General features: G+C 37.6%; 3 protein-coding genes across 5 annotated transcripts in view; 2 read left to right on the top strand and 1 right to left on the bottom strand.

Moving 5' to 3' along the window:
* The window catches only part of LOC106950780 (retinol dehydrogenase 12), a 13,202-nt gene extending 6,858 nt beyond the window's left edge, over positions 1-6,344 (top strand). For both annotated transcript variants that reach the window (XM_015037852.1, XM_015037853.1), the window contains 5 exons: positions 1,032-1,187; positions 1,754-1,858; positions 2,520-2,729; positions 3,784-3,976; positions 4,130-6,344. In XM_015037852.1, the coding sequence (XP_014893338.1) occupies positions 1,032-1,187; positions 1,754-1,858; positions 2,520-2,729; positions 3,784-3,976; positions 4,130-4,232 (767 nt within the window). In that variant the 3' untranslated portion in view covers positions 4,233-6,344. The remainder of the gene's footprint in view (positions 1-1,031; positions 1,188-1,753; positions 1,859-2,519; positions 2,730-3,783; positions 3,977-4,129) is intronic.
* Positions 6,345-6,799: 455 nt separating this feature from the next.
* Positions 6,800-8,617, top strand: sec61g (SEC61 translocon subunit gamma). Of its 2 annotated transcripts, none has more exons than XM_015037855.1 (4): positions 6,800-6,911; positions 7,274-7,374; positions 7,520-7,622; positions 8,472-8,617. In XM_015037855.1, the coding sequence occupies exons 2-4, from the start codon at positions 7,281-7,283 to the stop codon at positions 8,479-8,481; spliced, it is 207 nt and encodes a 68-aa protein (XP_014893341.1). In that variant the 5' UTR covers positions 6,800-6,911; positions 7,274-7,280; the 3' UTR covers positions 8,482-8,617. The 2 variants fall into 2 exon arrangements, with proteins under 2 accessions (XP_014893341.1, XP_014893342.1); XM_015037856.1 differs by having other exon boundaries at positions 6,807-6,911; positions 7,271-7,374.
* A 19-nt stretch (positions 8,618-8,636) lies between these two features.
* The window catches only part of tpk1 (thiamin pyrophosphokinase 1), a 45,481-nt gene continuing 41,835 nt past the window's right edge, over positions 8,637-12,282 (bottom strand). The window contains exon 5 of the mRNA XM_015037854.1: positions 8,637-9,152. Within this exon, the coding sequence (XP_014893340.1) occupies positions 9,007-9,152 (146 nt within the window). The 3' untranslated portion in view covers positions 8,637-9,006. The remainder of the gene's footprint in view (positions 9,153-12,282) is intronic.

Below are 12,282 nucleotides of genomic sequence, written 5' to 3'. Positions count from 1 at the left end.
AATAGCTGTTTTGAAATTCACTTTTTCAAAGATTACTTTTTGTTTTTTTTTTTTTTTTTTTTTTTGTTTCTTTTTTTCATCCCAAACAAGACCTGGGACTGCTTAACAATGGATTTGAATTTACAGTGATTGATAATGATAACACACCTGATAATGACTTATTGCATTTAAAGAGACTCAGTCGGTACTTCCAAAATGGGAGAGGAACTGAGCGTTCCCACTTGGGAGCAGCTGAACACGAACAAAGACACAATAATGAGACACAGACGCTACATTCCAGCTGATTAATGGCTCACCACTTCCTTAATTGCAGTGTGGAGGAGCTATCTGAAATGTGTGCTGTAGTTTTTCCAGTTTTTTTTTTTTTTTTTTTCATTGTCAGGATATCTGTGGTACAGTGTGGGGCTCTTGCCTTCGTATACATACATATATATTAGTTTCAATGGTCATGCATCCCAATTTTTGTGTGGGTGAGAGAAAGAATTGAGCATGCTGTCCTCGAAACCCCTTCCTGAGCTCATTAAGGAGAATGCCTCATAATTTGCCTCGGAAGCAAAGCGATGCCGCGGAGCAGTTGGCTAAATGAGCTGCTGAAAGAGGGCTTAGAAATCATTAGAGAATGATCAAAGGTGCACAAAGATTTTTAGGGACTTCATTACTTACTTGATGTTGGTGGCTTTCTTTGCCTCTAATTGAATAAATGAGATGCTCTTTTGAACTCGCAAACTTGTTTGTGTTGAATTTGTCCCCCGATGTGCCTCCTTTTGACGCTTCTACTCATGTATTTTAGGACTACAGTACGGCTGTTTATTTGTTACAAGACGCGTTTCAGAGACTAAAAGCTTTGACCAAGTCAAGACGCGAGAGCATAAAGCTAGACACCAGTCGGAGGGAGGCGAACACTCACCGGCGTGTTCTCGGTTCTAAACCACTGCTGCAAATGTGCCGGAGCTGAGCGACTGTGATGAAGTGTAAGGCGTGTGACTGGGAGAACACGCCTACGCGTCTCCATCGTCTTGTTGCTTTTTCAGGCGCCCGCATCATCATGGCGTGCAGAGACGTGGAGAGGGCCGAGGAGGCGCGGAGCGACATCTTGGAGGACACGGGCAATGAGAACATCGTCATCAGGAAGCTGGATCTGTCCGACACAAAGTCCATCAGGGCTTTTGCTCAAGTTATTAACAAAGGTAGGAAGGTGGCGTTAAACTTACGACCAAAGTGAGCCGTGAATAGATTGTTTTGCCCAACAGGTTTTAGTAGCTTGAAAGAAAATATTTGGCAGTAAAGACTGTGTAGGGATGAACGATCTTCTTCAGCCACTAATCGTTGTGGTATACATCTAGGGTTGCTTCTTATTGGTCCTACTTTATTTTCAATATATATGTTTCCTTTAAAAACGCAGTCTTACTTTTCATTGCTACGCTTTTAACATTCATATTTATTTTACTTTTTAAGCAGATCTCTATGCACCTACATAGCACCATCACAATTACTTTTGGAATATTTTTATCTTCTTTTTTTTGGGTGAATAGTTTTATTTAAGTCAAATTAAACGTTTGCATGCATTTCTTCTTTTTGCTTGCAGAATCTGGTAAGACTGTATGACATGAACATACCACACCACAAAAAGTACCATACTTTGTGGGCCACAAAACCCACCTACTCTCTTAACAGATTGTTTATTTTTATACACAGTAATAAAAAAAAATCTGGTTTCTATTGCACTAACATAAATATTGTCAATGTTTTCCAGAAGAGAAGCAAGTGAATATCTTGATAAACAATGCAGGCATCATGATGTGCCCTTACTCCAAGACTGTGGATGGCTTTGAAATGCAGTTTGGAGTTAATCATTTGGGTAAGTTGTATTGCAGTGATATCTTTTATATGCGTATATTTCCTGAATGTTGCGGTTTTAAGGCATCTATAAAATAGCTTGGCTGACTGATGTGAGTTTATTCATTTCTGTATTTCGGAGAGGTTAGTTTAATTAGACGGCAAGGCTGGAAAGTAAGAGGCGGGATTCAGCCTTAATGGCAACACAACTGACAAACACATCAGCCCGAGAAGATTCTGGAGCAGCTTTATTTTTTTCTTTTCTTTTCAAGCTGTCACTGTGTATTGGACCGTCTCTTACTCCCAGACGATGTTTATTTTTTCGTGCATTATTTTTGTCACAAACTGTCAGTGCGAGCAGCATGCGCTCAAGACACGTTTGCCCACACACATATGGACACCAAGTCGCACGCAACGAGACACAAGCCTACAGGAGCTTTAAAGAAAAGATTCTGTACAAGAACATGAGCAACACCTTCTAAATAATGGCAGTGTTTATGTGAAGAATAAAACAAGACATTAAGAACTTGTAAAGACATAATCTGATAGCATTCCCAGTGAATATTACAGACTGGTTTCAAAGACTATAGAGCAGAAATGCTTGAGCCTCACAGCAGTTAAAGCTATTCAGCTGCAGAGCCACAAACTATTTTAATGATTTATGTATTCTGACTTTCCTTAAGGTCATGTCCTCTTAACCTACCTGCTGCTTGACCTCATCAAATGTTCAGCTCCGGCCCGCATTATCGTCGTGGCGTCGGTGGCCCACACTTGGACTGGCCTTCGACTTGATGACATCAACAGTGAAACGAGTTATGATGCTATTAAAGCTTACGGACAAAGCAAACTGGCTAACGTCCTGTTTGCACGCTCTCTTGCCAAACGGCTACAAGGTGAGAATGAACTTCCAAACCATCAGTAAACAAACATTAATATAAGACATTCCTTCAGCGCCAAAACAGATGCTGTGGGACGTACACATCCTGGTATTTGATAGGAAATGAACATATTTCTGGCATATTGTGAGTTTCTGAAGTACGGCCCACAGAAGTATTTGCAAATACTTGAGAACGCTCTAGAACCGCATACAAGTGTCTATTATAATAGTTCACACATAGCCAATCGGCGCCAAGGAATATGAATGGTGCTCCTGGATTGGCTGCCTTTTCAAACACCAGCCAATAGCGTGTTAGGTAGCATTGCACATAGATATTTCACCTTCCCAAGTTGCATTTTTTTTTTTTAAATATATATTTTAAACATACTCTACCAAAAATGTTAATTTTCCAGGAATACTTCTGAGTTGGGTTGCACAGAAAAATCTGCGACTAGTTGAATCTGCAAATGCTGAAGTTCAAGTAGGCGGGTGTCCTCTGCAGGTCTCATTGGAACATAATGTTATGAATTATGGATGTTGACAGAGGCTCTCCATCCAATTAAGCAAAGAAGCATAATCCAGAATGTCAGTTTAAATGTACAAAAGACACTTTTCATTTTTCTATTTTAAACATTGTAAGGGTTATCTACCTTTTTTTTTTTTTTACTATTTCACAATTGTGCATAATAATTTGTTAAAAACAAAATTTCCATAAAATAGTTATGGACGAAACGCCAGGAGGCATCCTGGCGTTTGCGGAGGCATCCTGGACGCCTCCCTGGTGAGGTGTTCCGGGCACGTCCCACCGGGAGGAGGCCCCGAGGAAGACCCAGGACACGCTGGAGGGACTAGGTCTCTCGGCTGGCCTGGGAACGCCTTGGGGTTCCCCCGGAGGAGCTGGAAGAAGTGGCTGGGGAGAGGGAAGTCTGGGCCTCCCTTCTGAAGCTGCTGCCCCCGCGACCCGATCCCGGATAAGCGGAAGAAGATGGATGGATGGATGGATGGATGGATGGAGTTTGCGGCTATAGTGTGACTAAATGTGAAGAAGTTCTCCTTTGTTCATGCTGCAGGAACTGGTGTCAGCGTCTTTTCTCTGCACCCGGGAGTGGTCCAGTCTGACCTGTGGCGACACCAGCACCAGTGCATACAAGTGGCAGTGAAGATCTTCCGAATTTTTACCAAGACAACAGTGGAGGGAGCACAGACCACCATCTTTTGTGCTGTGGAACAAGGCCTGGAGAGCCAGAGTGGAAACTATTTCAGGTAGCTTTTGCCAACAAGCTCAGTAACTGTTAATCAATAAAAAATAAAAAAAATAACCCTCAGCAAAACTTTACAAATGTACAACTTTTAACAATGGCACAAAAGAGCCGGACAGGATTTAATGACCAGTTTCTGTCAACTGTTTGTGTTCAGTGACTGTGCGGCTGCACGCTGCTCAAGGACTGCTGCTAATGATGACTTGGCCCAGAGGCTGTGGGAGGTGAGCTGCGACATGCTTGGCATCACCTGGCAGTGAAGAGCTGCAGACTAACTACGTGTTATACATATCACATGTCGAAAGCACTGTTATGCACTTTTACGAATCTATGACTCATTTGAGAATTTTGGCCGTTCTGAGTGAGGTTGAGTGTGAAGCAACGAGGACTGCTTCAAGTTTTTCTTTCATTTTCCGTCAACAGAAAGAAAACACATGTTCAATTTAATCAGAATTTACTGAATTATTTCCGATGTGAAACCTTTTAAAGCATTCCAGATACATAGAGGTTCTAAGTATTTGTTTGTTGTGTATCTTGTACTAAAGCGGTGCTTTGTCATGAGAATAAGTCAGCCAGTATGTTATGCTTTAATTTAGTTGAATAAGACCTGAGCTGCTAACGTCATTACATGTTACTGCTGTTTAATTTTTTTTTTATTACTAAGATGGAATGTAGCATTTGCTTAGCTATATTACAACAAAGTTTGAACAGACTCAAAAATGCTGTTATAAGGCTATTTACTCTGTATTTTTATTATTTGCATTGTTTACATGTTAGTTGTTTTCAAAGAAGATTCTGTGAACTGTTACTTAAAGATGTTACTGATGGTAATTCCTCAATAGATACTTACACAAATAGTCTAATTTTTAACATTTTTCAAAGAGTCAGCGAGGACAGATTCCCCTGAAGGTAGAACGCGTTGAAAATTTCCTTTTGTTAGAATCTTTGTTCCCTTTGTAAAGCTCTCTGTATATCTATTGATCAGTAAAAGTCCAATCCATGTAAACAGTTTTATATCGAACTGTATTTTGCATCTGGTTTATTCAGACATTCTGCAGTTTTTAATTTTTTTCCCTCAAAAGAAGGCAAAGTAACATCAGCGAAATGCATGACTGAGATAATGGGTTGCAAAAGAATAAGCTTATAAAGTGTCAGCCTGCTGAAATTTGACAGTAATGTGAGACATGCTATATAACAGGATGTTTCTTGACCAACATTTTGTATAGTTCTGCTCGTTAGTCAGAAATTTAAGTACGGATTTTTTTTTTTACCTTTTTCTTAAGCTAGCTGCTCCTCATAAAGTTACATGAATGAATTGCACACAATTGTAGATCAGAGTCTCTTGCTCTTTGAAGTTAGCCTTATCATCCAAAATAGATGGCACAATTTATGACCTCATGATTCATTGTTTTTTTTTGTTTTTTTTTAATGCAACATGTATAAAGGTAACATTGTAATCATGCTGCTGACTCATGTTGGCTTTAGGGAACCAGAGAGCGACTAAAATGAACATACCAGAACAAGAAATCTCTAATCTTAATCTAAATCACATGAGGGGGTAAATATTAGAAAGAATGTTGCATGAGTAATGAGAGGTAGTAAGAGTACTGAACACATAACCACTCTGCAAGAGTGCTAATATGCAAATAGACGGGGCTGACATACCAAGAGAAAATACAAAGCAAATACTGTACTGCTTTTTAAGAAGGTATTTGACAAATATTTTAAGAGCTGTGTTGTTTGACTGTAGTAATGCAACAGTCTTAGAATGTGGCCTCACAGATTTTTTTCCTGCATTTTCAGTCACTTGTTTCATTTTTACTTGCTTTTTAAGTGGTTGTAAGAGTAGTATCTAGTATCACAAGATTGTGCAAAAAAAAAAAAAAAACGTATCTGCAGTTTAATTTTTTGTCTGACCACCAGACAAGCAAAATTGTTCTAACTACATTTTTCCCCCCAAAGATAAACTGAAGGAAAATATGTAGCTGCCTCCCAGTTTGCAAATGCCTGCACAAGTCTAAATCTGCAACTCGGTCATTAGGATGCCCTCTGCTGACCTTAATGAGATGTTAGACTTAATTTATTGATAGTAAAGTTGTTTCAAAAAATATTTCAGGTAGGTACAAAGAATATGAAATTAATTTTCAATGTTTCAAAGTAAGGATGAATAAAAAAGGAGTTTTGACTGTTGGAACAGAAAACGAAATGCATCTTAGACAAGGAATTTACAGAAACAAAACCAAAAGAAGAACACAACGTTGTAATACCCTAGAGAAAGGACATAGGTTATTTCTTTGTTGAATCATAAATCTAAACTGGGAAAATAGATGAATAATATTGGTTGGTACAGGTGCAATAATAGATGAATAGGTGTTAACACTCTTTCAGTAATTTTAATAAAAATAATCACTTTTTATTGAGTAGCATATTACATATTGAGCTGTTTTACATATATAGTGCAAATTCATTATCTGTTATGTCAGTGTAATAAAGCTCTCACTCTCTGTTTTTTACGCATGCTTCCTGCAGAGACACATTAAGATACAAAAGAAACTAATTTATTTGTTTATACAGGATAAAAAAAATATACCTATAGCTAGAATTGCACTGTGAATGGAAACTTAAAATAGGACAGAATTTAACATAAATCACTTGTGTCATCACAGGGATGCGATTCCAAGCCTTAAAATGCTTCTACAGCTTTATTCCTCCTATCAAAAATGATACAATAACGAGTGTTACTACAACGTCATGGTGTAGAGAACCTCCCAGCCTGCAGGGGGAGATGTAGACAAAAACGTGTACAATTTGAAAAGGAAGAAAGACGTCACACGCATGCGCTGTTTAAGTCTACGTCAGCTTAGTCTTTTCTTCTAGCCGTGTCGAAGCTACGTGGCCACAACTACTCTGTGTTCTGAGAAAGAACAGGACGGAAACAGGTAAAATAACTGCTATTTTATCAATCTTAGTGTGTTTTATTGATTCAAATCATAATGGACGAAAGGGTTTGAGGCGGTTTGGCGTAACATGTTTAACTTTAAACAATGCTTCGTCGACGTTAGCTTCTCCTACTCTAATATACGGTATTAGTAATGGAGACAGATTTGTTAAACGCCTTTGTATCACGTTTTTAATGGCAAGGTGCCACATGTTTTGTATAAAGTTGTCATAACGTTCGTGTTTGCTGCAATAGAAATAAATGAATACAATTATGAAGTGACTAAAAGCTGAAACGATGAAGTCAACGTCAGCGCTGAAGGAAATGTAAGCTACAATGATGATCTGTGATTTCTCTTTGCAGCACAACCATGGATCAGGTGATGCAGTTTGTTGAGCCCAGTCGGCAGTTCGTCAAGGACTCCATAAGGCTTGTGAAGAGGTGCACAAAACCAGACCGAAAAGGTATTTTTTTTTTCTGTCCCCTATCCTTTTTGGTTTTAATAAAGCCTGAGCTGTTTCGTTAACTTACCCCGGCTTCGAAAGCAAGTTCAATTTCACCTTATGTTTCACTTTTATTCGTTTTACAATATTGGTTTTTGTTCTTCAGAATTTCAGAAGATTGCCATGGCCACGGCAATTGGATTTGCCATTATGGGCTTCATTGGCTTCTTTGTCAAGCTCATCCATATCCCCATCAACAATATCATTGTGTAAGTAAAAAAAAACACACACACAAAAAAAACCACTTTAAATACTACTGAATGTGATGGAGAGTTGCACTTATTTCATTGAGTTTTTGTAATGTGAAACAAGTCAGTCAAACAGACAAGATGAAGATAATTTTATGTTTGGATGATTAAAATTATGAAAGATTGCAGACACTTTGGCTAAGCAAAAAATAAATAAATGATGCCTATTGGCATATGAACATGTTGCACAAGTTTCAGAGTGTTTTTTTTTTAATGGAAAAAAATACATGCAAGTAAACCTTATGAATTAGGCCTTAATAACAAACCACAGTTGTATATTTTTGTGCCCAATTACTTTCATAAATTGCTCAATATTACCATGTTAGATTAATTCTCTATGGTTTATTTTCAAAAACATGCAGCCCACCTGCTTCCAAGACCAAACATCGGCAATACTGTTATTATATTTGCTTAAAATAAAACAATTAAATAAAATGTGGCTAACAAGGTGACTGCAAATGTTAAAACATTTTGTTTTGCAAGTAAAATTGTATTTTTAAATTCTTTATAAAATTCTTGCTATAAATCCCTAGAAATCAGTAAAACATAAGCATCACCTTAATCTTCAGTCTTGAAATATAGGAAAACTGCTATTTTATGACAGATGAACTTCATAAATGTAGTTATAACGCAACATTTATTCTTTAACTCCTTACTGGTTTTCTTAATTTTACAATTATACTTACAAAAAAAAAAACTGATTATTCTTTTGCAACATGTTTCTATCTTGTAAAATAGGGCTGCATAAAAAAATGAGTTTGACTTTTAAGTTTTGATTAATGCTAACATTTCCTTTTGTTTTTCTTCTAGCGGTGGTTAAATCTTGATCAAGCCAAATCTCTCTGGACAGACCTCGGTGCAAAGCGTCATTAGTTGTGATGGCAAACTGAATGGACATTTTTAGATTCTGTGCTCAACATTTATATTTTGTTGTGTAAATAAAACAATTAAACACACATGCTGATTACTTTTTAATAAATTTGGAAATTTGTCACTTTATAGTGAAAACGATTTTTCATTTTGGAATTGAGTGCAATAATGCAGTTATGGCAAGCCCAAGTCTAAAACATGACATAAGGCACTATTCGCTTTTCTTGGGTGGGAAAAAAAAAAAAAAGAGAGCAGTTGAAGGCACATGGTGTGGGATACAGTTCAATGTGATCTTATGGACATGATCTACAGTCAAAATTAGCAAATGGCTTGAAATCAGTTCTGATCTTTCAAAGTGTGACTAAATCCACTCCACTGTAACAAGTGGTTTTTGATCCAAATACTGATTCTGGTTTTTGTTCCACCTTGTTTTGAAAACAAAACAAAAGGAAGTCACTTCTGACCAAACAGTCTGTTATTTCTCATGAATGTGGAGGCCCATGCTCCACAGCAGCGGCTGGTCGGTGGTCACAGTCACAGGCTTCCTGGGGCTCCCTGGTGCTGTGGGTTCGTAGGTGTTGGAGGTGCTCACTAACGTCCCGAACTGCAGGACCTGGTTATCTGGACAGACAAGACACGAAAAGTTACCTACTGAAAGACGCCAACCAAGCTGTGTTGTTTGGAGGAACCGTGTTCAGTGTCACATTGTCGTGACAAAGCATAGAGGGCTTTTGCCGTTCATAATGCAGCAGAGTTACAGCTCTGGTCGACGGAGCTGGGAAAGTTTGTTCCTGAACAAAATGTAGAAACCCGCAAAGCCTAATCTGTAAAATTCTAATGCAAACACTTTCTATTTAGTGAAGTCTTAAAGTTGACCACAATAGTGGGGAACTCATCTGGACGTTTTGTTCCACGTCCTTCATGCAAACAAATCATAGGCTTTACTGTAAAGGCCTCAAAAAGTCCAGTTCAATGCAAATGATTCTGACTTGGTATTTTAGATACATTTTCAGCTTGTCAATGTATCTTTCTTTGTTAAATTGGACATTTTTTTTTTTTTTTTTTTTTGCCATAAGCTTCAACGATTAAAACAAAATGTAGTTGGATTTATTGTCACTCCCAGCACCATTAAACTAAAGACACAATTGTTAGTTTTAGCAAAATATTTTTTTAAAACTTAATATACCCCTGTGAATAGTTAAAGGACACTGGCCTGTGCCAGCTCAACAGGAAAATAAATGGTCATTGCTGACCTCTAGTGGACAAAGTTTATACATAAAATTGAAAGGGAATAATCTGTCAGCTGAAATGAATTTGCAATTGCTAATGGTTTATTTTTTCATGATACTAGTTTATTGGGATTTAGTATTGAATTTAGACATTTAGTGTCCATGTTTAAAACTTAATACTTTTTTCTGTTAAATTAGTGTATGAAATAAAACAATCATCTTTTTCTGGGTTCCTATAGATTTTCCATGCAAAACTTCTGGACTCTTGCCGGTTTAACTTTCCTTAGTGTGTTGTCATTTAGCTTAATTCTTAACTATATAATATTAAAGTTTATCACTGATTTTCAGCAATTATTTTTTACAGTGAGCAGAATAAAAAAAGAAACAGGAAAAAAACAAAAGAGGACATAAGCATATAAGGAAAAAGAAAGGGGCAAGAAGGTTAGACATTAATGCCAGAAGGAAGAAAGGGCAGGAAGAACAAATAAAAAAGGGTAGAAACGAGTAAAGGCAGGGAAAGGAAAGAAAGGGCACAAGGAAGCAAATGAGGGAATGACATTGAAAAAAGAAAGATGAACTCCAAGGAAGGAAATTAGAAGGAAGGTATGTCAAACAGAAGAGAGAAATTACAGAAAGAATGAAGGACAGTGGAGGAAAGTAGTAAGATGCTCAGACAGAAGAGAGCTAAGACACAAGATGACAGACGAGCATGTGGAAGGATAAAGAGGTGAAAGAATGAGGAGGGAAACAGAAGGAAAGGAGAATGGAGGAAGGACACAAAGAAGGAATGAACATTGATCACAGCACAGGAAAATAAGATATGTTTTTTCCATATGTATCCAGACTTGGAATTCACTAAAATAAAATTCCACACTTTTTCACACTGTGTAGACTACCTTTAGCTTTAGCATTTTAAACCCACAAACACTCAACCAGCAAGTAATTATAAGGCCATAACAGTTTTTTTTTTAAACTTGCCTCTAAGAAATTGGAGAGCAAATGGTGCCCTACAATAGTAATTGAGCCGTACTAAAGCTGGAAAAATAGTCTGCTTTATGAAAACAATTGGCCAAATTAGAGGACTGTATTTCTTATCATTAATCGAGGAGAACAAGAATAGTCCTAGTAGTACAATAGCCAGACCTTTAGCTCTCAGCTCTGATGACTTCGTCGAATTTTTTACAAATGAACATTGAAAATAAATAAATAAAAAAATTGCAATCCTTCAGACATTAGTAACTAGTTCTTCTGTAAGTAGCCTAGTGGTTTTTCCTGTTTAGCATAAGTTCGCCTCTCCACTGTCAGTTATTGCTGGATGCTCCTCGTTCAAGAGGAAGCACAGGAAGGTTAGTGACACAATTGGTTAGGTTTCTTTAAAGTTTACCAGTAAATAATAAACTGAATGTTGACTTTTGTTAAATCAATTGCTGAGCAGGATCTAGTAGGAATGCATAAAATGAATATTGTATCTATCTATATGACAGGATTAAATGGATGATATTTGCATAGTTTGGACATTTTTAATTTTTGTACAGTGGCTTAAGATATTTGTTGTGAATTGACACCATGTGAATGAACTCAACTGAATTGACCTGAACTTCATATACGCAAACAACCAAGTCACGGAAAGGAAATAATCTATAATCTCACCAAATCAGGACAGTTTTGTTGAATTCAGTCAGGGAATAATCGGTCTCGTAAGGAACAAATGCATCACTGTGCTTCAGCAGGCAGGAATGACAAAAAATATGAAACCGACCATCACCGTTTTTCAATTACCAGTTACGTTTATTTATGCAGCATTAGCTCCGAACAAGCAGCGCTGACAAGCTCCCTGAGAATGGAGCCGCTGAGTCGTGTCTAATATGAAAAGGGCAAACTCGCCAAGAACATTTACAGCGGGCTTCTCTGCTATTCCTGCACCTCTATCTGTCACAATGTCTTTAGCATCGGTAGCAAGTTAAATATCAAATCAATGAATGACTGCACAGTTCGGCAATTCTGCAAACGTCTTCTTTAAAAGTGTTGCATGACAACAATGAAGCTTTTGTGGTTTTTATTCAAGGTGCCGATCATGCACACACTATATAAATACATATAATCTCCAATTTAATTTGTGTCTTATATTGATCTGATCATCTGCTTTGGCTGTTCAGTGTCAAACTGTGTTGAATGATTAGTGGGCCGATTACCACAAGCCACAGCAGGAACAAAAAGGTCCATCGAAGGTCAGGATGCCATTCGTCAATTATCGCTTCCCCTACGCAAAGCTCACCTTAAGTGTGGAATAAACAAGGCTATGCTGAAAACGCCGTCTTGACCAGCGGTACCAAAATACCAATTTGTACTCTGTCACAGATCTGTGTGAAAAAAGTGAAGCTGTGAATACTTTCCGGATGCTCGGTATCTATCTATCTGTTTCGAAAATGTTGATTTGTTTATGGACAAAAAAGGTTCTGGAATACATTTTTTGTTCAAATGTTTTTACGTCACTAAACGCTGCCATTTCAATATGCACTGTA

The sequence above is a fragment of the Poecilia latipinna genome, unplaced genomic scaffold, assembly GCF_001443285.1.
Source record: "Poecilia latipinna isolate Pla-1442-1.1 unplaced genomic scaffold, P_latipinna-1.0 Scaffold421, whole genome shotgun sequence".
Lineage (NCBI taxonomy): Eukaryota > Metazoa > Chordata > Actinopteri > Cyprinodontiformes > Poeciliidae > Poecilia > Poecilia latipinna.
Note: the sequence above shows the minus strand (reverse complement) of the source record. Positions and strands in the feature narration are given on the sequence as shown.